Source organism: Molothrus aeneus, chromosome 1 (genome assembly GCF_037042795.1).
Source record: "Molothrus aeneus isolate 106 chromosome 1, BPBGC_Maene_1.0, whole genome shotgun sequence".
NCBI lineage: Eukaryota > Metazoa > Chordata > Aves > Passeriformes > Icteridae > Molothrus > Molothrus aeneus.
Window position 1 is genome coordinate 61,907,954 of NC_089646.1, and position 27,761 is coordinate 61,935,714.

The 27,761-nt window shown below is 36.6% G+C and overlaps 1 protein-coding gene across 1 annotated transcript in view; it reads right to left on the reverse strand.

The window, feature by feature from the left end:
• CDKAL1 (CDK5 regulatory subunit associated protein 1 like 1) overlaps positions 1-27,761 on the reverse strand; it is a 387,536-nt gene that overhangs the window by 185,919 nt on the left and 173,856 nt on the right. The window contains exon 9 of the mRNA XM_066558021.1: positions 20,896-20,999. Within this exon, the coding sequence (XP_066414118.1) occupies positions 20,896-20,999 (104 nt within the window). The remainder of the gene's footprint in view (positions 1-20,895; positions 21,000-27,761) is intronic.

Genomic DNA, 27,761 nt, shown 5'->3' on the forward strand with positions numbered 1-27,761 from the left:
TGGAAGATGTTCAGAATTAAATTAATTTCATCTAACACACAAGCAATTCTGGCATGCTAAGAGTTCCACACACCTTTAAATATTATAATTTGAGAGTTATGAATTAAAACCTATTATTAAAATTGATTGCTAGTATAATTTTTAAAAATTAACTGTTACTCTAAAGTACAGGAGTCAGTTTTGACATCATGACAGGTGTCAAGTTAAGGTTATCAGGAAAACAGAAAACCAACAGAAGAATTTGAAAATGCTTTTTCAAAAGAAGTATAAGGAGAAGACAGAATCACATTCTGTATCTATTCAGGCACAGAGCTTTTACTTGTTCCATTACAGGAATATATCCAGCAAATGCAATTCAATATAAAACCAGTAATTCATAATTAAAGGAGTTTATTGTGTGTTTTATTGTGAACTAAGCACTTTTCATATTGCCAAGATCCAGAAAACCAGGCAGGCATAAATAACATCCACCCTTCCTTCTTGCCAAAATATCAAACATCTCAGTACAGAATTCCAGATTAAAACCAGTGAGTACAAGTTCATGCATTGCTCAAGGGCTGGAGAAACTCAGCATAATCTGTCTTCATGATGCCTGTAGCATTGTCCATTCCCCTTCTTGTTCCCATACATACCTTTCCTCCCACTAACTTGGCATCATAACTTCTCTCACCTTTTGCTGCTGCTTAGAGCAGGCTTAACGAACTGCATACCCCAGCAGCTCATCAGGGTTTCATGTCCAACTTAAAAGCAAGACGGCCCATGTTTCACGTTTAAAATCACCTTTGCAGTTCCTTTTTCTCTGCCTTAATGGATGGAAATGGTGTCACTTCTTATGGTCATATCATTTCATGAGCTTTATCTGCACTACTCATATAATTACTCTACTGAAGACAGACAATTCTAAATATATTGTCAAACAAATATAAATAAATTTATTGCAAGTTTTTCCCTAATGGCACCAAGTATTTATAACAATGGAGCTGTTAGCCACACAGAGAAGCTGCACAGTAACGGATATTTTACTTGTGATGACCCTACAGATTCTAGGCAAGAATGCTGTATAAAAGTTTCTTAAGCTGAAAGTTTTCAATATAACAGCTATTTTTGTCCTGAGAATACAAATAATATGAGTGAAAGCCACTATAGTCCAATCTAGATGTTTGCCAGAATCAACTGTTTTGAAGTTATGCTTTGACTTGGTTTGTTTGTTTGCTTGTTTTTGTTGGCTCTTTCATCAGCTGCTATAGAATTAAAGGCTTCATCTTGATCTTTAAAAACACAGCATGTATACTTTGGAGGATGCAGAAGGAGAAGAGAGATCCCTGGAGTTCAAGAGCTGCTGCTTCCATTTAACTTGGAAATATAACTTGCTACTGACAGTTGCCACCTCATATCACAAACCAAGGCCAACAGTACCAGTTCCAGAGACTTATGCCTGCAAGGACAAAATAAGCTCTCTTTCACAAGAGAGAGAGATATGTCTATCTAGGCAAGAATGACAGACAGGATTGAGGTAGAAACTGCATTTAAAAGACAATATGTATACTAAAATCTTGCAAACTAAGGTCTTGTCTGAAAAAAAAACCAGGCTGCTATTTCTCCCCCCACCCATGCAAAACTGAACTTACCATAATTTAGGACAGAAACACTTTAAATATTTCTTGCCCAGTGTTAAGCACTTCACTGGCAAACCTTTCTTAAGAAACCCAAAAACAAACACTCAACCCCCAAAACAATACAAATCAAAACCTTTAATATTTCAAATGCTGATTTAAAAATAAAATCTCACTCCCAACTCCTAAATCAAAATACTTCTTGGTTTAAGTTCCCAAAGAGAATGCACTTATGCCTTTCTCAGCTGGTATGAAACAAGGCAGAAAGAAGGAGGAAAAGCTAACTGTACACCAAGTCCAGATCAGGCATTAAAATTAAATTCTAAGGGTAGCTTATGGGAGCAGTTAAAAAGCCAACACTGTTCTTCGTCTCTGAAGTTATGATCACCAACAGGATAACAATGTAGTAAAGTAAAGGGGTAAATGGAGTCCCAGAGTTTCTGCAAGCATACGTGGTGGACACCTGTACATTAAAGTACCACCAACACCAATAACCATTTAAAAAGACTAATTCATGTAAACATGCTTTCTGTCTTGTGGTTGCTGTTGGAGAAAGAGAGGATCAAAAGAATCATCTTGGACCCCATACCCTGAAAAGAGAGAAAAAATAACATATGTGGTAGCAGAACATAAAAACCCCCGAGCCTTCCTTGTTTCCCTTGAGTGTTACAAAATGTTCTACCTTAGTAAGATCAATGGGATAAACACAATACTCCAGTACTCTAATCAAAAGAACTATTTTAAGTATACTAAGAGCAGCACATCCACGAGTTCTACAGCCTCTCAGGTCACAGGCTGCAGAGGTAATTTATCCACCAGGCCGTGAGATATTGATGCATTCCTCTGATAAAAGACTGCCACCAAGTTAATTCTAAAAAATGGATTGCTCATGCTTTCATTCTGCAGGGGTTACCAGAAGTGAAATAAAGGGCTTAATAATGTTCAGAACTGACTGGCTTTTGTCAAGCTGATAAATTTGAATATCTTTGCCATCCATAAGTACTTTTTTTCATTCAAAGTTTACAGTGATTAAACTTTTATGTTCCCTGTATGTGCAGCTTGTACACATACCTATATTTAAAATTTCCATAGTTTCTCTCACTAAAGTAATCAGTTTAAGATGTGATTTTTCTTTTTTTGTATTTAACTCATAAATCAGCAGTAACTTATGTAAATTAGCATTCCAAAATCTGAGTTTGTTTGATTACTTAAGGTAAACAGCTACCAGGAGCTACCTCAGACATATAGAATTGTTTCCATACCTAGTCAGATAATTTTCTTTTTATTTTTTTAAATACTGTCAGGCTCCAGTTAAAAGCTGGGGGAAACTCATCCAAGGTATTACTCCACTGACTTCCCTGTAGCTACATCAAGTATGACCCTGACCCTAGGGCACACTATTAAAATTTTTTAAAAGTCAGATTCAGCAATGTTCTTTTTTTTTATTAGGGAACAAACAGTGCAAAACTATATAATGACCTATATTCAGCAAGGGAAAAGTGAGATCAATCAAAATGTCAAAGATGTATAAAAGATGCATTAAAATAGAAAAGCTATATCAAATACAAAACATTTCACAGTAATACAATCAGACTATGGCCCTCAGTCCAGTAACTGCTTTGGAAACACTGCACACTCTCAGGCAAGTAAATGCACAAGCACAGATCAGTTACCAAATACAAATGAATGCAGGGCATCTGAGATACATTAAACCTTGTCTACATAAGACTGCAGCCAAACTGCATGTGTTGCAGATCTATGACATTTGGAACATTTGGTGTTCTTGTGTGAATGGTGTCTTTGGAGGCACCAAGCTCCTTTTCCCCTTTTAAATTTGAAAACACAGATCCCCCTTTCCCCTAGTAATTACCACAAATGAATGGTAGTTCTCATTTCTTAGTCTGTGCAGTGATTCCAAGGAGCAAAAGACACTTGTAGTGTTTTCAACTAACAACCATTTATTCCCATTAATTACTTAAGATAAATGCAAGTAATATAAGGCTTACAGATTTCCACTCCAATGAACAGAAAATACAGATGCCTGTCTAAAGGAATTTTTAGTATTTTTCATCACCCATTTAAGACATAGACATATCAGTGTAGACAACCCATATATGCACAAAGCCTTTGAGTATGAGATACTGCCTTAAAATATAACAAGAGCACATTTTCCTACAAGCCATTTTGAGAGGAGGTTTAAGAAGAATGCAACATATGTCTCAGTGAGCTCCAGAAGGGTGTATTAATCCATTCTACTCACAAGAGCTGCTGTTTTGCATCACATCCACTCCAGTGTTTGGGGCTATACCCAACTAGAAGGAGACGTGACACTGAACAGACCAAGGGCTGCTTAAGTCTGTGCAGTCCAGGCTTGAGGGGCAGAAGATTTAATGAGGAAATGAGAAAAAAAGCAGATGGTGCTGCAGCATTTCTTCCCGCGTATCTGCCACCTCAAGCGGCTTCTATACAGGCAAAGCCCTGGGGCCCCACCTGGCAGACATATAATTACCCTAAATGTGCACTTATGTTTCATTACACCTTAACCATCACTATGCACGCTGATTACAAGTATCAATCCATTTCATTTTCATACACCTCTGTGGTTGTACAGCATTCAACTGTGAAAATTCGGCACTCTCGTCACTTCTAAAACAAGGCCCACGCTGATAAACAGCAGTGGGCAAATTATTTGTCACTCTGTAGGGTGCCAGTAGGGTTTGATAAGGATGACATCACTCCCATTTTACCAATAACAATGACACTAACAAGAACATGTAATCAGCAAGCCTCAGTGCTTGGTCTAGCTGTGGCAGGTGCAACTTTTTTTTTGCTGTAAATAAGCCAGCCAGCATTAGCTTCCAGCACAAGTACAAAACTATTTATTTTATCAGAATGTTAAGCAGAAGTTGGCTTCCATAAGGCACTGCAGCTGCTGTCGCTGCTTCTGCAGATGCTTTCATTAATTTTATCAAGGACATACTGAAGTAAGTGCTTGATCAGCACAATGGCTATTTAGGAACAGCTGAAGAAATGAAACAATTAACTTAAGGAGACTTTGCAAGCCCAATATGCAAATTAAAATAATTAAATATTTTTAAATGCATTAAAATACATGTAAGAATGCTTTATAAATACCTTATAAAGCAAGATTTGCAGTGGGGACGGGACTGGGAAAAAAATAAAATCTTCACAGCTCTAACTTACATCTAAATAAAATTCCTGTAACCTTTAAAATTAACATAGTAATACCGACTTAGATACTTTAAAAATTAAGTTACAGTGAAAGATATTGTTTATGATAACTATCCCAACTTAGATACTTTAAAAATTAAGTTACAGTGAAAGATATTGTTTATGATAGCCAAGCATGAAAAGGACTATAATATCCTTAGAGAAGTTTCATTCTATTATTTGCTGTGAAGAGATATTTTGCCACAGTGGACTAGAAATTTAAAAATGCTATTTGTTTTATGTACACCTCTACTGCTTAGAATACTTAAAGGACCAAACATACTTAATAGAAGATGTTTTATTTCTCCTTTTTCAGAAAAGAACTTCATATTGTGCTCTAACAATGCATTAAAAAGAAAATCCACTTGCTTATGCTTCCTTCTTCAAACCCTCATGGTATCTGATTAAACCTCCAAGAAAATTTCTATCCCTGTGTTTGCAAAAAACTTTCCACCTAAGAGTGGAAATTGAGTAGCTGAAGTTTCACCTCCCTGCATCTTCAAGGCCATCCAGCTACCACTCCTCAGATTTTGCAAAGGACAGCAACAGAGAAACTGATGCTAGTTTTATTTCCTTCTCTGCCTCTGCTCAGGATACTAAGGGTTTTCTGCAACACTACTGTTCTGTCTCATTGCTGCAGCCTGGGAAAAATATGGCCAGATGCAGCAACTAGCATATTCACAAAGAAGGAAAAAAAAATGGAATGGTAAAAATAATAGAGTGCTCTTCACAGCAGAAAACCTGGTGCAGGGCAACATTAATTACTTTTAGACAAGTGCTCTGGGTAGTTTTACTGAAGTCAGCTTAGCTGGATCTGCCCGTGGCACATGTGACACGATATCCGAGATAATGTTTGCTGTTTTCAGTAGGGGGTATGGTGGGGGGAGCTGCAGCAAACATGTCCAAAGAAATCACTCCCATGATGCTGTAAATTTTGTTCAGACGTGCCATTTGAATCTCTCTCCTTTCTACACCCAAGAATGATAAGAAGCTTCTTGTATGAAAGACAGAATAATCTACTCCATTTGTAGAAACTGGAAAGTAGTAAAGGATAAAAGGTAAGTCTCATACACCCTTCCAGTGTTTGAATGCACTTGATATTTACATCTACATTTATTGTTAGGAATTATTGCAGCAGTCTGCAAGTACATGTATGTCCAGTGAAATCTATGAAATATACCTTCATGGATTAACCACAAGGCCTTTAAAAACCCCAGAGTTTCTGAGCAAAAATGTCTTTGTTACTGGTAATAAAACTGAACTTGCTTGAACTCTTCATTAACCCTTCCTCTTTCACATTCTCCAATTAGAAACCCTATTTATTAAGCTTGCTATGATAAAATTTGTTCCAACAAAATTCTGTTCATGTCATCTATGTTTAAATAACAACACTGAGCACAGCTGAAGGAGAATCAAATACTAATAAAACACTAGCTTGTATCAATAATGCAGCCCACACAAATTTTACTTTAAATACATAAAGGTAAGCTTTACTATTTGAAGAGTATTATGTACTACTTGCATAAGATAGACCCCTGTTAAATGACTGCTATGAGTATTTGTCACTTTCTTTGAGTAAGACTCTGCAGGTTAAAAATTAAATTTTTTTTTAAAAGTCCTACTACTAATGTTCAACTCTTGTTCGAAAAGTATGTCAGCTTACTGTTTATCCAAAGGCAATGAAAAGCCTACTCTGTAATGAGTAGGATTCCTACTGTGCAGCCAAAAAGGAATTGGGGGGGGAAGAAAAGGCAGCTGGATAAACTGGATTTTCCTGCCCTGCAGAGTATTCATACAGATTAAAAATCATATATGTTTTATCTATATACAACAATTTTTATTTTGATATACATGTCTATCAAAGCCTTCAAACAGCTTCATTTCCTTAACCATTACCTATTCCTTCCCTTAAGTAATTTGGAAATTTTTGAGGTTTTACCACATACAGAAAGTTAAAGTCTAGATTCTGATGAGCTAACTGCAAAGCAAACCTTCAAAAATCTAGTTAAGGGAGAACACCTTATTCTACTCTGAAATGCCACTTCTTGCTCCTAGCAGGGCAGTATTACTTAGGTAGGTGAGAACTGCTTACTCAAACCACACAGACTTTTCAAAAGTGACAAAGACAACAATTTCTCCTTTAAAATTCACAAAAAATGTCTCACAGATTTCCGAGGTCTGATTTACATGGTACAACCACAAAATTTCACCTGAGATATTTACACATTAGTGTCCTAAAGTGACTCAGGGGTTGTACCCCACACAGCACAGCATTATAGTCCTGAAACAATAAAAGTAATTTAACTAGCAAGAGATCCATTTAGGAGATCAGGCAATCAGGCATGCTTAACTACAGGTGACTGAAAGGAAGTTGGGCTATGACAGCCACAATCATTTCAACATCTAACAATGTGTTAGCTTTCAAATCAATGCCCAGTGACCTACAATGCCTCTATATGAAGAAAACTGATCCAGAGTCTGTTGTCTCCTTTGATCGTTTTAGGAAACTCTGCTGTTATGCAGGGGTACATTAATGTGGTATATTACATCTGCTATTGCATGGAAAGATAAAACCTGAAAAAGGAGGAAAATTTCAGGCTTAGGTAGGTCCCATTTTTTCCACCATCACTCACTGTGGTTGCTTACCACAATTTGATAAGTAGATCTGGCAGATTTTGCTAAAACTTACTTTCTGAGGAAACTGTGAAGCCATTTGCATAACATTGAAGATGTCTTCAGGTTAAGGAATGAGATGCTTTCAAATTTCTTCTTCCTCTTCATTGTGACAACAGCAGACACTTAATCTAAGAAACTCTTCCAAAGCTCAAGACACCAAATATAAAACTGACACCATTTAGCCTGTTGTCCACAATGGGTTCAGACAGGTGAGCCAATATTCATTCCACAGGGAATTTTGGCTCTAAAGGACAGGCCTTTATGCACATGCAAGTCAGCAATCCATGTCACTGTAACACATGGGCCTGCTGCAGTGTTCCACTACAAATACATGAGTTACATGTACTCCATGTTTGCTTACCCCTAAAACACAGGACCAGAACTTGCTTCTAAGACAAGCTGGAATCTAATTGTACCATCACTTTCTCTAATTCATTTTTGAAAAGGGAAAAATAAATTACAAGAGGAAAGAAAGCAATATCCATACATAAAAAATGTGATTTGTACTAGAGCATCCTGTAAGCAATGACATGCTTTCCACGTCCTTTGCACTTGGTGTATCTCCAGCATATAAGGCATCAAGTTTTTGTCACCAGCCTGACAGCTTCTGATAAATTATTTTCACAGTGAAGTAAAAAAATAAAATGTCCCTGCTAAAAAGTTTCCAGTCAACAGACATACATTAAACTCAGAACTAAAAATTGATATAAAAATACCTTCTAGACTACCTGAGAATAAGTCTCTGTGTACAAAAGCACATGAAGTTCATAGTTTATTATGTATATACAATTTTTCAAGTTGTGCTCAAAATCAGTGCAACAGTCACAGACCCTCATCATTATCATCCACTAATACAGAAGACTGAAAAAATCATTAAATTAAGATTTTGTAACAAGCATAAACTCTCATAGCATTTTTATATTACAAATCAGGACTAAAGAAATGGGTTCTTGTGAAAATAATTAAATGTATAAAAAATTTAATTTCTCATCTACACATCAAATAAGCACTTCTGTATTTTAATGCAGCAAAACGTTAAAGGTTCTGGAAAGTTTTGCATTAGATCCTCTCTCCCCTTTTGATCGGCTAAGTCAATTTTGCAAAAAATTTTGGAAAAAACATCCCTGTCCAGAATGCCTAGCAGCATGGCCATAGAGTATAAACACTTTCCTCTTTGAGTACCTCTGATATTTGACAGCTCTATGAGCACTTGAACATCATTTATCATGTTTCTTTTTAATAGCTCTCCCTGGGCACAGCTGCCTTGGATGCCAATCTTCTTTTCTTTAGCCTCCTGTAAATATTTGAAATAGCTATTCATTAACAGTTGCAGATTTATTCGGCACTGTTGTACTGCTTGTGGACTGAAAATAGCTTTTCTTTTTCTCCCCCCCCCAATCTTCTGGCTGATCTGAAAAAAGCCTGCTGTTTAGGTTCAATCTGTCAGGATTTAAATTATGCTCCAGCTGAGAGCTAATCAAGGGTATCTGACCTGGTTTACAAATAAACTAGGAACAAGAGTGTTATTTTTTCCTTTTTTTTCTTTAGGGCATGGGCCCATATATGAAAACAAACCATGAACAGGTCACAAATACAGTTATCCTAAATTAAAGCAGAAGCAACTTGCTCAGAAACAACTTGTTCTCACAGGTGCCTTCCTAGAGGTTCTCAAGTATTTTCACTGACAGCTCTTACACCTAGCTTACGTGCAATATTTGAATTTCAGATTTCAGTACTTTTGCACAACGTACACAGCATTAAAAAGGCATCTATTAAAGCCATCAAGACACCCTGGTGTGCACATCAGGAGTCCCACACATCTGTACAAATCATAGCTTTTATTTTCATGGAGTGATACTGCAGAAAAAAAAAATTGTGTCATTCATCATGATTGCTCCTAATCTATTTCCACATACAACCAAACCGTGCATAAGAGCCATCTCCCTAATATCTGAGCTTACCAAATTGTACAAAGTGGGTCTTAAGTGCATTTTAAGGTCTATTTTCTTTGGATTTAGACTAGAGAGGCCAAAGAGCTCCCTAAAATGTACCAGTACAATATGCACCTAAATTGTCACTTCTGTAGGATGTAATAAGAACATCAAATGTTTGAATGCAGACACTTGCACATGTGAGAGGGTTTTAAGATAAGAAAAACTGCAGCCATGTCTTGTCTAATGAAAAAAGTCCCTAATGCATCCAATACAATAAATATAACAGCCTTCAGAAGGCTGCTAAAGCTGCAGAAAACATTTTGTTTAAAAGAAGTGTTGCTCGATTGGTCTTTGTATTACATGGTATGAATAATGACAGGGCAGCATGCAAGTAATGTTTTCTTCTACTTATTCCTGTCCTGTTATTTCATGAATAATCACAATCACTGTAGCATTATGTCTAAAGCTGGCATCAAAATATTTTAGTATATACTGACTTTTTCCTTAACATAGTAGGAGGTACTCAAGGGAAGGTTAAAAGAAAGAAGGGACAATAGTTAACCATGAGAGATCCATCTAATTTCTGGGCCCAAGCCTACAAATTTATTTTTTATAAGTTACATTTAGTAGTCTCTCAACATTCTCTCCCTGTCACATCTGGGCTCATCACCACCCAGAGTTTTACTCTCACTATGTCCTCACTGACTACAGCATGAAAGATTAGACAATTTCTTTTTATAACTTACACTTTACACCTGAGATATGCTGTGAGTTGAGTTGCTTGATGTTGCAGTCTCTTGCTTCTGTGAACTGCACCTTTATCATTTAATCACATAACACTTTTAAAGGTCTTTGAAAGAAAGTTATCTCAGATCAAACCAGCTCTTAGTTTCCTATTAAATTAATCTCAAAAGTTACAATCTTATATTAGCACTAGATACAGAGATGGCATGGCCTTGAGTCACAGTGGTATTGTACAACATGTCAAGAGGATCACCACAAAACCAAACCTCCAACTCATTACAAAAGGTAATTGAGAGCAATACTAAAAGCATAAGGCACATTTTATATAAAGTACACTGGGGGAAATGAGTGAATTGCTGAAATACTGCTTAAGAATAGCCAAAAGTAAGACCATTAGTCAGCTTAGCCTAGAGCCTTCTCCCATAGAATGCTTAGTGGAGAGTATAAATGCATAAATGACTTGCTGAATACTCAGAAAATTGCAACACTTGACAGAAGATTTGTTATTATTTTAAAAAATTGATTCTTCTTCCATGCCTCTGTCCTATTTCTTCCAAATGCTCAAACTTCTACTATGTCCTGCGGCGTATTCACATTCTCTGAAAAAATCCCTTTGTCCAGGATTTTTCTCTTGGGAAGCTGAGAAGCCTCAGAGAAAAGGAAAACTATTCTTATTTCTTTTGCTTCTCCTGTATGGAATGTGTTTGGAGATTGTTTCATTGGATTCTGATGTGGGTTGTTTTGACTCATTGGCCAACCAGGGCCAAGCTGTGTCAAGACTCTGGAAAGAGTCACGAGTTTTCATTATTAGCTTTTTAGCATTCAGTAAGTAACCTTTCTGTATCCTTTAGTATAGTATAGTATTCTTTAATAAAATATAGTATCACAAAGTAATAAATTAGCCTTCTGAGAACATGGAGTCAGATGCATCATTACTGCCTTTGTCAGGGCTTCCCTTCAAATACAATAAGGTCCCATGCTAGGGGCTTTCTCAGTTTTGACCACACTATAAGATTAAGAATCCCACAACAATTTCATCTGAACCTGGCCTTTGCTAGCTTCACGTAATGCCTTGGAACTTGGTATGGGTTGAGACGTCCAGCATTGCTGTTCATTTTAAGTAGTCAGCACACTGGCCACCTTACAGCAGAAGGGGTAGTGGGGCATGCATGACTCACTTAGCCCATGAACAAAAACACAGAAAGGAGGTGGGCAAAATTTATGCTCAGAGGTCCTAGTTCTGTCACAACCCCAATTCCTAAAAAAAAATCTCTCCTTCACACCCCCATAGCAAAAAAAAAAAAAAAAAAAAAAAAGAAAAAAAAAAAGTTAGCAGAAGGACTTGAGTAATTTTGTGAGCAGGAGGTTTCAGTGGCACAGAACAGCTAAGGCTTGTTCCTACACAAGCTGTCCAGCAGCAGACTACTTAGCAGATGATAAAAGGAATCATTGCTGCATTCTGATAAATTACGTTTGGATGTGTGACATTAATGATGACCTCAACTTGGTAGGTGCATGGTGCAACACAGTGCATCAGATTTGTTAAATTAATGATTTGGATTCTAGTTACCAAATCTGTTTGACAGTAGAAACTGCTCATGATATTTTCACAGGAGCTATAGAAAGCTTCAGGCAGCTGATTGCAGCATATTATGCAAAGCTGACCCCGAGAATGCTCTTATAATGTTTTGGAAGTATTTCTAATTCAGGTTTAACAAAACCAGCAGTAAATACATGAGTGACTTATCAAAGAAATACAAGTTCCTATAGCTGAAAAAATATTTGCAAGGAGTGAAAAAATTCCAGTACCTCTATGGTCAAGAAGCCACATAAAACCAAACTTCCACCTTCAAACAAATTTAAAGATTAAAACCTTTCCCCTCTGAAAATCACATTTATTTAAAAGATACATCATACTTTAATTCCAAGTCTTTTTAAATTCAAGACTAAATACACACAAAACCAACTTAATCTGTCTGGTAAAAAAGAGTTTACTGGCTTTGACATTACTGAATTCTGTGGTTTACACTCCATTTCAAATAAGGCAAACTTAGCAAAAATTAATTTATAAATAAAATTAACAAGCAAGTAATGCAACCCAGCTTTTTTCTGCTGCTGTTCCATTAAATAAGCATGGAAAGAATATAACATACACTACTCTTGTATGACATAAACAAATTTTCCAAAAAAGAGAAAAAATAATTTCAAGCAAACATCAGATTGATGAGCTCTTCTGAAGAAGCCACAAATGAGTCAAACATTCTGTTAAAAAGCATGAAGACTAGAGTGTGTTTCAACCCTCTCTTTTCCCCTTCCCCAGTTAAGCTGGAACAGGTATCTCCTGTCCTTGGAAGATGAGAGAAGACACCCCAGAGTGTCCAATATTACAGGAAGTTCTGTAGGACCTTTTCTCATCCCAAAAGCAAGCTAAACTGGCCTAGGAAGGAGCAGCTGTGTGATGAGAGAGAGAAGCTTGGGCTGATTACTAAATCTGGTTTCCCAGACATCCGTCCAGTCCTTTGCTCCAAACGATAATTCCATTAGGATACTGCAGAATTGTGGTACTTCCACTATGTCAGCATCTGGGAAGATTCAGCTTATATCAGTTACTAATGTCACCCTGTGAGGTTTCTAAAAACACATTCAGTTTTACCCCAGGGCAGTCCCCCAGCCTGATTCACACAAGGAACACTCTCCCAGCCACAAAGCAAGTGGCCTGAGGAAATTATGAAAAAAACAAGGCGCAACAGGGAGGCTGGATGGAGGAGGAAAGGCAGGGGAAGAGATGGCCCAGAAATGCTCCTTCTACTTGCAGTGGTTGCTGAAAGTACAGCTGAAATTATAACCTAAGGCTGAAGATCAAGTAATATTTTGAATTGTTTACATCTCTGCTTTGGCTCTTTTCTATTACACTTTTATTTCACACAAAAATAAAATGCACCTTTTTTCATAACAATCAAAATTAAACAGGCTGGCTGTCATTCAAGGATTTTAACACACAAATGCAAATATTTGAGTAGGAAAATAAAATGGAATGAGAAGACTGAATTACATATAGCAAATGTGACCAAAAATTGGGTTTTTCTTTCTGCTGAAGAAAAAAAATACAACCTTCATCAGACAGACTTTTCTGGCTCTTGAAACTGCCAAAGCTAAGAGATTAGTGGAGTCTTATTGTCTCTAGGATTTTTAGTCAGGCATGCAAAGTAAGCATTCCTGTATTCAATTTATAATCCTTATTTCCAACACTGGAAGGTACAACAATCCATGCATAGTCAAAAGACTTCATAAAAAAGGCGCATTACTAGAATAGGTTGGATAGAGACAAAAAGGTTATCTGGTCATGTTATCAGACACTTTGGCAACAGTTTCAATTTATCTGGCAAGTTAGCTTCTGGACAATCCCTATGTACTTCTGGCAACACATAGAGAACAGCATCCTAAAGCAGCAATTGTCCCAATTTTCAAAAAATATGCCTTTTATTTCATGTTACAGCATTAATATGCTTTATGTTTTGGAACAGATAACCATGATATGATAAACATTTCAAGGCATCCAAATAATCTATTTAAAGCTATTCAAGCTTATAATAATCCCCACAGAGGAGAAAATACTACTTTCAGGAACACAAGGCAGCCCATGGAGACTTTGATTAAAATCTTTATGGAAACAAGATTTTTTGCAAATTCTAGGGTGACAGCTCCTCATTAAATGAATGACCACTCCTTGTGCATTATCTTCTTTCCAGTCTTCACTAAACCACAAACTTTGCTCTGTCTTCCCACACAAGACCTGAGACAACACCATGGTTGTCTCAAATACAATGACCAACCACCTATTATCCTGAATGCAGTCATGTGTTATTCTGCTTCAGTTGTTTACACTGCTACGTTACAAGCTCTTTGGGGCCACATTTTTTTTTATCAGGTACACAATACTTACACAATAAAATCCCAATTATATAAATAGCAATGAGTGACAAAGTGGTTTTCCTTTAAAGTGAACAGCCCAATTACAGCTCTGCAGGTTATGCTGCGTACTTGCAAAAGCTATTGTGATTAATTTTTGTTTCTTAATTGAGGCATGGGCATGATTTTTTGGCAAATTAACTCTTATGGCATGATTGCTCCACAAGGCTGTTTGACAGGACTAAATCCTATAGGAGTTGTGGAAGAAGGCATTGGCACATGGAGCAAAAGAGAAAGAGGTTTCCCTTCCTCATTTCTGATGCCTAGTATCACAGTAGACTTGGCAGCAAGGGAAAAAAACATCATGCATAAAACCAAACTGAGGTATGGGAGCATGCCTACAAAATCTAACAGGCAAAATCAAGTGTCTCCACAAAACCCATTTGAACCAAGAAAAAAATAAAATTAAATTAAATTAAAAAATTTTTTTAAAAAAGGTCACCTAGGGCAAAGTATCTGATCTGCCACACTAAGGCACAAAGGGCTCCATAACTTATTAGTAAGTTTTTCTAGTTTCTAAACTTGTCAGGAATAACATGTTTTCCCAAATGTAATTCTTGCAAATAATTTGACGATCTTAACTAGAAGTATCAATTAAAGTTTGACAGAGTTATAAGGAAATGGAAGCAAGATTATATTACTGAAAGTACTTGGCAACCATGAAATTAGAAGATGCCATGTTCTACACCCTTAATGAAAATATTAACAACATATTAAACTAAATCTGAGCCTTCTGCTGATTCTTAGTGTTTCTGTGAAAAACAGTGGCATGTTGTGAATCCCAGAATCCTTTGTGGCCAGAGGGCACAGAGATGATCAGTATGTTTAATATTTTGATGACAACATCAAACATACTGCAAGTGCACTGCAGAGTGATCAGCCTTTGGCAACAGATCTTGAAAACACTGAATTTATTCTGCATGAGTCTATCACCCAGCATGTGCAATGGGTTTGAAGCATTCTGACAGCAGTGGACTGACTGCACACACAACACACTACAAATGCACAAGAATGGCTACATGGCTTTTGGCTCACAGTCAGCTCACATCTGGCCATCTCAGAAGGAAGCTTCAATGTTAACTGCAAAAGGCCAAGTAAAAACAAAAGAAAAACATGCAGAGAATAATTATATTTTTAAATGCAACAATTTTTAATAAAATAAACTATTAGCATAAAATCCACACAGAATTTTCACAGTACTTAATTGTCATAATAAAATGAATGGAGGAATTTATTTAAAGCATGTTAATAAGGGTGTTGTCCAAATGCCTCTTCAACACTGACCAGGTCAGGGCATTGAACACCACTGCAGGAACCCTGTTCCAGGGCTTGAGTGCCCTTCTGGTAAAGAAATATTTCCTCATGTGAAGTCCAAACCTCCCCTGAGGGACACAGCTTTGAGCCATTCCCATGTGTCCTGACATTGGATGCCATAGAAAAGGGATCAGCACTGTTCTCTCTGCCTTTACTTCTCAAAAAGCTGGAGAGAGCAATGAGGAAAAAACCTAGACACCAATAATTTAATGTAATTGCCACTACATTTCTGAGTAAAATTTAAAATAATGCAAAGGAATCTTTTATGCAACAGGACCTCAGAAGACAACAGAAATAACAGTAACATAGTGGTCAACATGACTGTGTAAAATAATGTACCAAGAAGACAACAGGGAATTTCCTTCAGAGCCAAGAAGAAAGTTCACTAAACTAATATGCTTACTCAAAAATAGCTGGAAAATATCTCCAATATTGCAATTTACTACTGAAAATATATTTTTATCTGTTAAAATATCTCTTTGCTATATGATATTGGTTATATGTGTTTGTATATGTTACACAGTAGTTTTCACATACTTGGAGATGCTGCTTCTATTCACTACTGATGGATTACAACATCTAAAAAAATTAAAATAAAAAAATACATGTGGACAACGAAAACTAATTAATAATGCTATCCCATCTAAGTATGAAATGACAAGCTGGTACAAAAATATTTATCTTGGCTTAAGTATTCTGTGCATTAGCAAAGTCAGCAGTAAAAAAGCTTGAAACATTCATCAGACAAAAAATGATACAGAAAAAACTTTAATAAACCTTAGAATAACAATGAAAAAACCCTAGCTCAAAAAAACCTATAGCCATACTCAAAAAGCACAGCAAAACAAAGACAGGTTTTTTTATCAAAGTGTCTTAAATACAGCAGCCCAAGCTCTCTGAAACACAATTTCAAATTACGAAAATAATTCAGGAGCAATGTTCAAGTCTACGTTCCCTGGAAGTCAGTAAAAAGGCTGACAGAAAAGATTGGTTGTAGACAAACAGTCACCATTCTCCTCCCTCCTCTCTCTCTCTAGGTCAGACTGCAGACACAAGTTCTCTCTCTATAGTGTTAGTTTCTACTCTGGAAAGACCCTGAGTGCACAGCCCAGGTTCCACCTGGATAACTGGATACCCAGTCTCTGTCAGTGTGTTCAGAGACAAAAACCACTACCAAGAGTGTGGCCCAAGCATCCTGGTTTGGGGTACTGCTTCTGCTAACCAATGGGAAACTCAAACATTGCCAATACTTCATATTTGTCCTTTCATGACTGCCAGCTGCCCTGAAATCATACAGAGCATTTACTGGTAGTTGCGCAGGGGCAAAACAGCTACTAGGAATAAAGCAGAATGTCTTGACAGTACCTCATCAGAACTGCTGAAACCAAAGATCCTCAGCAAAGCTCACAGTCATCTGAAAACCTCCAGAAACCAATCACATCATATAAAATCAATCCTTATCATCACCCATAAACACCTGTTTATGGCAAACTTGTCGAGAGAAAAATATTTAACACTAATCTCTTTTAAACTCTCAACACTCTGAGGTCTACCAGATTAGGGATAATTGCTAAAGACAACTAATGAAACTCAAGACTCCAGAATCTTAGTTTTGGTATTCCCTGCTTTGCAATGCTACATGTTGTCCAAGATTTCCTAACAGAAGTGCTATTCAGAGCTCCACACCACTCATGCCAGTGAACCATCATGCTAATAATGGAATAAAAATAAGTGATATTTTGCCACTACAATTACCCATCCAGAAGCAATTGTTCCACATAGTTTGAAGAACACTGTTTCCTGACAAGACTGACTTTCATCTGAGCACCCCGACCGCTACCATAAAGTAAGCTAATGTAGTAGTTAATTATAAAATGTATAATTAACAGCAGTATATTCCCTGCCATCTGCAACAGACATGCAATGCTTAAGAAGTATAGTTTTGAAGTGGACATACAAAAGATTTTCATTCTAAACTAGAATGAATAACAGCTAATTCCATAAAAAATATTTATATTTTTAACTTAGTTTGCTGAATGAGCCAAAATTGCTTGCAATATAAAGTATTGTCTTTGCCCAGAAAGCCTCTCACAATATGTAGGCTTTTTATAATAATGAAAGCCCCACTCAAGGAAAAAAATCAATTTTGAGTCCTGCAATTTAGCCAAAGCCATCCCAGGACGCCACTGCACACAATATTCAAAGTTCAGGCTTGTTTAACTTTTGTGTCTCCTTGGAATACTGTTCACTAATGGCAGCTCCCCCAGCTTTCCACTTTATATACTAAGCAAAACCACATTGTTATACATAAATTTGCTTTGCCCAGGAAAGAAAGAGCCCTCTCATAACTGTAAATGTGATCCCCTAAAACACAGCACTGAACATGACACAGCACATTTTGAAAAAAACTTACTAATAAATTGATGACACAAAGAAAGCGCTGTACAATCAGCTGTAGAAAAACACTGCATAAACAACCTAACAGTAGACATTTGTTCTCCACTCAAAGACCACTTTACTGTATTTCACAATACTTTTTCTTTTACTAGCTTTCTTACAGAACTCTGCTATATATTCTGATTTGACATGGCTGTTCATGTAAAAAAATTAAACTACCACTTACTAACAATTGAAGTTCAGAGAAAAACACATTAAAGTTAAAATATGAAAAAATTCAACAAACTACTTGCAACTTGAGATAGATTATTTTCTTAATGAAATTTTGTGAAATATTCAAGTTCATGTGACTTGTAACTTCAAAACTATTATGGAGGTCAGAGAGGAAACATAAACCATGCAAAAGTATGCAAAACCCCCTCAATTTCAGTACATCTCAGTACTGAACACTTAGTCCACGGCATTATGAAAGTATGCAGCGTGTGCTAGAAATCTACAACAGTTTTTGTGCACATCACATTGAATTCAAGATATTAAAATAATATACAAAAAGAAAACCAGCTTATTTCAGAGGCTGAAAAAGTACAAGAATTAGGCTAATATTTGTTCAATCGTGGTGAATTTCAGCAATCTCTTTTCAATCAGTTTTCGAAGTGGAAAAACTTTTCATGGCACATCTGTACCTCCCTGTTTTTAACTAGAGCTTCGGCAATACATCTTCTGTGAAAACAGAAGTGATTGTTGAAAAGATTGTGGCTCAATAACTCAGCAAAAAATTGAATAATGGCTTTGAATTGCTAAAATCTTTCACTGGATTGATGAAGATTCTGCAGCCCACAGCTGCAGCAAGCTGGCAGTAATAAATTCTCCATGCACTGCAAACTAAGGATCTGACTATTTCATCCATTTCTAAGTATGTGAAAGCTGGAGGCAAAGCCATTTTACAACTGAATAAATACTTGCTTCTTTCCTTATGGCCTCTAACAGAGGTAGTAGTGTAAGGCCAAACAAGAATAGAACTCCCTGGAGATGCCTGCTGTGAGGAACGTCATAGCATTTCTTCAAGAAATTTCAAAACAATAGCTTAAGGGCAACTTTTTCCATTAGAAATCAAATTATTTTGAAAGAGTCAATATTTATAATAAAGGCCACAGTACAACACATGAATTGAATTACTCATTTTTCAATCCAAATGTACAATACTCAAGTTCAAAATACTTTCCAAAATTTCACATTCATTGTCTGCAAAGACAAACAAAACTTGAGTTTTCTTTCTTGTTATGCCAAGCAAATACATCTTTATGCTAATACAATGTGGAATTTATGGTATATAAGTACAATTAGAACAGACAAGTCTGGGGTTTTTTCTTTCCACACATGCCATAAATCTAAATAAAATTTAGATCGTTAACTTAAACAAGGTCATAATCCTTGCTTATTACCAATCTTATCTTTGTCATACTTTCCTGAAGAATAGTCCAAAGTTTCTTTAGAACAGCTATACAGTGCTGAGTAACACTTCTTATGCTACTTATAAATGGCAGCTTCACTCCTGCTCAGTAACTACTTGCCAATTTCAAAATCATCTGTTTTATATTACTGAAAACTCCTAGCTTTCTGAAAAATGTTTCCTGAGCTGCTTCTCCACCAAAATAACAAGCGTATTTATGTATCCTGTATTTCAGTTATTGATTATTTCACAGTATGTATATAGGTTTTAGAAACTTATGCTACTAAACCAAGAAATCTGATATGACAGGATTCTTCTCAGACAATCCTAGCAGCCAATCCAATGCACAACAATAAGAACATTAATTCTACAAACCTAAGCAATAAGAAAAAATTAGTGGAAATCACAGATGAGCTTCACAGAAGAAAAGAGAGGTACTTGGCTTTTCACAAAAGTGAAAGGAAAGGGCATTTTCAATTTTAAGCAAGAACCTCCTGTGTGCATAATGTAGAACTTAGAATTTGTGAATATGGGCTTTGATTAGGAAAAAGGGTTTCCTTGCATACAACTGATAGGAATAGACAAAAGTTTATCACTGGCCTAAGTAAGGTTCATTATGGATCCCTAAATAAGGATAGATTCAAAAAAACTTTCAATTATTGGAGACTTCTTACTAGAACATTTGCAACTCTCAGAGCCATAAGTGAAGCCCAGAGGATGTACTGTCTGCATCCACAGAGGATGTGACATCAAATGTTGCATTTACTCCTTTTGATTCAAAGTATTCCATACAAAGATGAAGCAGCTGCTACACCAGAATTACTGGAGTGTTTTCAATGTACATTTCAGTCCTCCAAAATGGTACACAAACAGAACAAACATCACCTGTGCCTTCACAATGAATACTGGCATAATTTGAAATCTGTATTTTTGAAACACAGGTAAAATTTAGATATAAAGAACAAATACTAAGATACAATAAAGCTATCATTGCTAACATACATGCAAGAGCTTTAGGCAGATACTGGCCCCAGATAGTGTACTGCAGGAAAAACTTAGTATTTGATTGAATCCATGTGACACTACAGATATCCTACTGAAGTTAAAAGCTGATAAGCTTTGTATGGGTCTCAGAAACACCCCAGAATGTCTCCACTAAATCAACTATCAGCAAAAGCAATGTATTGCTGAATAGGATTTAAGAATCCTTGGGAGGCTCATTAAATTTTCATAGCTGAATGAAAAAGGTTTCCACCACCTTCTTTAAGAAATTAGAGATACAGTAAAATGAACAAATTTTACCATTTCCACATCACCTCCAAAAGATCCACGCACAGAAATTCACTTGAAGAATACAAAATCAAAATAAAATACTTCTTAAAAGACTGCATTTTGCAAATAGTGGTGTACACCATAACAAAAGCATGGCTTTCTACCACAAAGACACCATGAGACACAGCTGTGACTATTAATAACAGAGTCATATTGTGCCCCAATCATTATGTGTGAAGGTAAGCCCAGATACGCTTCAGTGGCTGACTGTTATTGTAGGGATAAAATTCCTTACCTTGAAAAGACTGCTTGGCTCTGTCCACCAGTTCTTCAATAGGATAACTTGCTAGATCTCCTCTGGCATGCTTAGTTTTACAGTAGGTACATGCATTGAGACACCTGTTCAAAAAATGAAAATACTCAGTTTCTAGCCAGGAAAGCCTTTATAGGCACAGCTGTATTTATTAAGTACCTCTGGAAAAATGAGTTTTTATATCTATGACCAGAAAAGAGTAATATTTTGTTTTTAAATCAATGGAATACTTCTTAAAGTATCTTTCACATCTATATGAAAGTTTGAAAAACAATCAGTGGGAACCACAAACAAAACTAAGAGTAGCAATTTAAAAATTTTTAGAAAGGTATAATCAGGTTAATAATTTTTTCATTACTAAAGATCAATTTCCAGGTTTCCGATCCCTCTATTACATAAGAAATCCAACCTGAACCAGAAAGTAAATGAAAAAAGTCCCAAAAGGCTGAAAGTAGATTTTTAAAAGTGCATATACTTGAAAAGACATTTCAATTCATTTTTTAAACTTTACTTTGGCTTGTATAAATAGAACAAACAATGTAATGAAGACAGAATCACCAACTAGAAAAGAGAGTTTGGCACAAAAGACTGCAAAACTAATGAAAACTCCTACAAGAAAATGAAGAAATAATGTGATTGCTTTTAATTTACCTGACAATATACTAAAGGCAGACTTATTCAGAGTACAAGGATGGAAAGACCAAAACAAACAAAAACTACCTCTCACTGTAAAGCTGTTGTGCTTTTCTTCCCTTCTCCCCTTTTTAGAGCTGATATTGCTCTAGGTTTCTTCGGGTTAAAGCATTTAAAACTACGCCCTAAAAACCTCACAGACCCCAAAAAACTCTTTAAATATTTCTGTTGTTCATGCTTACTTGAAGACCATAAATTCTGTCCAGGCCACAGCTTCATAAAATCATACAATCTTTAAGGCTGGAAGAGACCTCCAAGATCATCAAGTCCAACATTTGACTGATCACCACTGCATCAAATAAACCACAGCACTAAGTGCTACATTCATCTCCTGAACACTTCCAAGAATGGTGACTTAACCACTTCCCAGGGCAACCTGTTTCAATGCCTGGCCACACTTTCAGTGAAGATGCTCTTCCTCATGTCCATCTTCAACCTCCCCTGACACAGCTTGAGGCCATTTCCTCTTGCCAGGTCACTGGTTTCCTGGCAAGCGATCCCCACCAGGCTACACCCTCCTTTCAGGCATCTCTAGAGGGGGATAAGGTCTCCCCTGAACCTCCTTTTCTCCAGCTAAACACTCCCAGCTCCCTCAACTGCTCCACATCAGATTTGTGCTCCTGATCCTTCCCCAGTTCTGTTTCCCTTCCCTTCCCACTCCAGCCCCTCAATCTCCTCCTTGCAGTGAGAGGCCCACAGCTGAGCAGAGGATTAGAGGTGCGGCCTCACCAGTGCTGAGTACAGAGGGACAATCACTGCCCTGCTCCTGCTGGCCACACTATTGCTGACACAGGCCAGGATGCCATTGGCCTTTTGGCCACCTGGGCACTGCTGGCTCACGTCAGCCACCGTGAACCAGCATCCCCAGGTGCTTTTCCACAGGACAGCGTTCTGTCCACTCTTCCCCCAGTCTGTAGCACTGCAAGGGGTTGCTGCAATCCAAGTGCAGGACCCAGCATTTGGTCTTTGAAATTCCTAATGTGGGCCTTGACCCATCAACCCAGCCTGTTCAGCTCCCTCTGCAGACCCTTCCTACCCTCCAGCAGATCTACACCCCAGCCCAACTTCAGTGTCATCTGCAGACTTACTGAGGATGCACCTGATCCCCTCATCAATAGAGATATTTAACAGGACAGGAAAACATTTAGGTACCAGAAAAGGCAAATGTTCCAACTATAGCATAGTTGGAACTAATACCAGAGAACTTTCAAAACAATACTGGAAAGGCAAATATAGCACAGGGCGGGTTTTGATGAAGTCGCCAGCTCCAAGATTGTGTTCACTACTTGGATGTATCTTGTCTTCTATTAGGATGTCTGGCGTGTACATGACTAGCTGATTAGTGCTTTGCAAACTCCAAAGGTTTTTCTTCACAAAGACTCCACTCACATGTTAGTTCTGCTCCTTTTGCATAAGAAAGGGTTCAGGAAGGGCAGAACACTGCCGAGAACATTTGTACAGCTGCCCTCCTGCCACTGCACATTCCCTCAGCCCCAAGACTTTCTCCATTCAACAGAATCCTAAGTTCTAGGAGAACATTTAGGTAGTTTGTGATTCTCTCTGGATATGTATATTATTTGTTGTGCCTACCAGACCAAAACATCAGATTTTAGCATTCACTCCAGATCAGAAAACTAAAATACACTGCTTAACAGCAGCAATCAGACTGTTCTATTAACTAAAAATATATATGAAAAAGGTTGCCAGTAAAATATCCAACTGGCTATTAAAAATAGAAAAAAATCCCTAAATCTGAATCTTTACAACCTGTTCCAAAAAAGTGACCAATTGCCACCCAAAGACAACTTATTCACCAGATGTATCTCACCTTTCTTCTGCAAATCAAAAGCCTTTCATTGCACAGGATCTGAAGCATGTGTAAAAGGTATGACTTGAAATCAAGAAAGTGTAAGCAGATAATTGGTTTATACTTTGTCTGTGTAACTATGTAGCAAATGAAAATATTTTTCTTCTAGGTCACTGTCATCTAAACTTTGCCATGAATGGCTTTCCCTCAAAGCCCATGGGTACTTCTTCCTCTCCATGGTCCCGCTATGCAAAACATGTCTCCTTCCTTTTTTTTTCTTTTCTTGATTTTCTTTTTTGTTAGTTTGTTTTTAAAGCACAACTCTCCATTCAAGCCAACGCTTCATTTCTAAGCATGCTCCTATCCTGACATACCCCTGTCACACTCCTCTTCCTCTACATCATTTATTCAGCAAACCAGCCTTTTTCCACACAGCTACATGGAGAAAAAGCATTACGGATCAGTCAAGGAAACATAAAATCAGTTTCAGAACAAATATGTCTGCCCTTTTGGAACTAAATCACAAAAGGTGTGATATTATGTACTAACCTTTGTACTGTACTAACCTTTGTTTTCTCCAAGAAAATAAAATTGCCTGCTATTTTGTCAAACTTCTCAGGTGAAGAAGAAATTCTACTACAACTATCCTGCCCCTTGAACAGCAGGTTACTTTAATGCTGGCTTTTTCACTCACAGAAGAGAATACTGTCAGCCATCAGTAAAAAAGGGATGCACCAAGATTTTTTTCTCTTGGGATAAAGTAAATTTATTGGGCTCAAATTGAAGCTCAGATTTGGAAAAAAACAACAACAAATGAGAAAAATGCAACAACAACTTTTATAATTTCCTTAAATTTGCAAATTCTGCCTTAAGAGTTGCCTCAAGGCAACAAAAAACTTTATCACAAATTTTTTGTTGCCTTGAACTGTAACCTTGAATGAAAACAATGCTTTTTGTCAACCTTCAGGTGTGTCAAGTCATCCTAAGATTGTTAAAAACTGAAATATTAGTAAGTTATTTTAAAAAACTTTTAAACTTAATCCTGTGTAATAGATGTAAAATATAAACTGGTGTTGAGGTACAGTAAAAAGGATAATTTATGCTATATAGATAGAATTTTCCTGTTCCTTATCATGTATGGTGCGTCTATAAAATACACCACATCACTGCTTTCTCTCCTCCCCTCTCCTCATTATTTATGCATAAATCATATACATTCCTTACTATGTATTTTGCTCTATATTTGGGTAGCAGTATTTGAAAAGCTTTACAGCAAAAATAGCAAACACTAGGAGTGTTAAGTACTATGCACCAGTGCCAAATACTGAAATCTTAAATCTCCAAACCTTGAGCATAATTCTCACATCTTCAATCAATGCTCTTGTCCTACAAGACTGCACTACCTGAAAAAATGCAGTAACAGCAGCTCTTCTATGGTACTTCAGCAAACTCTGTCACAAAGAGAGCATGGAAATGTGGAGAAAGAAGCAGCAATAAAGAAGAAGATATTTTCCAAATATTCACAGTATTATTATGATATTTGCCAATATTTTCACAATATTATATTTTCCAAATATTCACTGTAGTATGTGGTATTGCTTCCGAGACATTTACTAGGGTCTTTGAGTACAATTTCAGAGGGTTTGTTGATTTATTTTGGGGTAGGAGCTGAAAGTTGGAACTTGGAGGCAGACTTTTTTCAAGTTTTGCTGTGGTAATTAACTTACTCCTACTATAAAAAAAGAAGTATTGGACATGTCTAAATAATTTAGTTTCTTCTTTTTTTTTTGGTACTTAGAGATGATAAAACAAAATCAGAAAGAGACAGGCTTAGATGTAATATACAAAAGGATCAGTTTTAGAAAGCAAGCTAAAGGAGACAAAACTTCTATATCCTGTTTGTATTATATTTGTTAATAACAACTTGTATAAGGAGATAATCTTTTGGAATACAGCTGACCAACAAAAGGATGCAGATTTAAACTACTTGTAAAAATGCTGAACTGATCACTTTTCATAGATATAAGAATTACCAATTCTTGAAAATAGAAATTTAAACCAAACCATAAGTATAATCAAGGATCTGTAGTGGTTTCTTCCCTAGTAAGCCAGCCTCCTCTCCAAGTTTCCAGCATAACAAATTACTCATATGTCCATGCTGCCACATACTCAGACCACAATCAAGTGGAAAAAGGCTTTTGGGAACTCTGAGAATCTGAGCACTGCCTCTTACTAGGTGGCACCCACCCCCAAGTGGATCACCTAAAACCAACATCTCCTTAAAAACCAGCCTTTACCACAGCTCTAGCTCACATACACAGGACTACACAGCCAAGAAGCCAGTACTTGCAAGAGTGTATCTGCTTTGTGTTAAACTGGGAGCATTCTTGAAGCATTTATAGCTGGTTTGTAAATGTTAGTTTGTATTAATGCAGGTCATAGCTTTTTTTTTTTTTTTTTTGCACAAAGAAATCAGACACTTATAGAAAATAATTAATGATCATTGTGTTTGCAATTGCCAATTATTCCAGAATAAAAAACACCAAATCATGATTTTCCAACAAACTAAATTGATTAAGGTACTTTGAATTGTTAACCTTTTGCTTTGAATTATTAACCTTAATCAGTTATGTGCCCAATACACAGAACTATTCACAGCAAGATAAAATATTATCCACAGATAAAATATTATCCACAGATAAATTACAACAATGTGGCTAATTAAAACACTTTTCAAACACATTACCAAACTGAGCATCATCAACATTTTGGTAAAATGCCTAAAATTTTCTTATAGACATAGGTAACAGTGGTCTTTACAATGTTTAGGTAGTACATGCTCATGTTTTGCATTATACTAACCTGACTCTTCATTTTCAAAACAGCAATATTCTTCATAAAACATGCACTTAACATGAAAGGCTCCCCCTTACAGATGGAACTAATTATGAGTAAGAATGCTTATGACACAGCAGACAAATAAAGACTTTCCTTCAGTGGGACTAATCAGTGGATTTCAGCAGCAGACAAGCATGAGAGTGCAGACACGAGGAAAAAATGCTGGTTCCTCTTAATAGGACTTATGCCACTAAGTTTAGTCAAGACAAGATTCCACCCTCAGATAGGAAAAATATAAAATATCTTTCATTCAAGGATCAGAAAACAGTTCAATTACAGTGTGTGATGAGCCATTAGTGTGTGTGTCATTCAAATTGAAAGTGACTGATCAAGACCACACATCTGTGAGCAAGATGGGAGAGCTGAATGCTGCAATGAGCTATATATATATATATATATATATATCTCATATACATATATATATAAAATATGATAGAAGATCTCTGCTACTCTGCAGGTGGTTAGTCTTGGGGAAGTGTTCCCTCAATAGCTGGAATAATCTGGTAAAATCCTGCTTGCTCCTGAGGTGGTGTACCAAAGTGGCAATTTGCATAAAATCATTAATCACAATTCAGACTAAACACTAATATTTGCCATCATGAGATCTGACTAACTTTACATGTTCAAAATTTTATGAAGCTTGCCCTGTTTTAAAAAAACAAAAGAAAAAATTCTGCCAGTATTGCAGTGCCACTGACCCCCCTGGCACATTACATCAGTACAAACATGGAAAGATTGCTCATCACTGCCCCCCATACCATTTCTTTGCACCTACCACCAGACTTCCTCAGGTGGTCTCAACAGCTCCAGGCCAAGAATATTTTGTATTAAAACTATGGTTTTCCTGAAAGGACAACATCATTTGCTTGCTTCAAAATACAGGTTAGAGAAGAGATTTATGCTTTTAAAAGATATTTCTACAGTTTCTATCAAATGTCATTTTGACAAAAACATTCTGTAGTGTGAATACAGAGAAAACTCCCTTTGCAGGCTTGACTGAGCAAAAGAAATACACAAAATACCTATTGCCAGCAGGTGAAAAGATGGATACTAGTCACAAATTATTCATCAAAAGCTAGTAGAGTTCTACAAATGTTTTTCTGCTTAGAATACCAAGTTTTGAAAACCTAACAACACTGACACTATACTTATAGCAAATATCATATTATATTTGTAGAATTAAATGCCAGTAATACTTCTTTGCATTCTACCTCTATGAAATCTACTTTTACTTCCAAAATATCTAAATTCCCTCAAGCATAACTGTAATGGATCGGGGGGAAAAAATTGTTCACAGGAAAATTAAAAAAAAAAAAAAGGCATGCCCAATCTGCCTGACTTGTTTTCAGGAAACTATTCTTTTGCTTGAAGTTTGCACATTTTACAATAAAGCTTTTCAACCCACAATGGCAGGGAGTATAACTTCCTGACAAGTATTTGGGGTATGGGA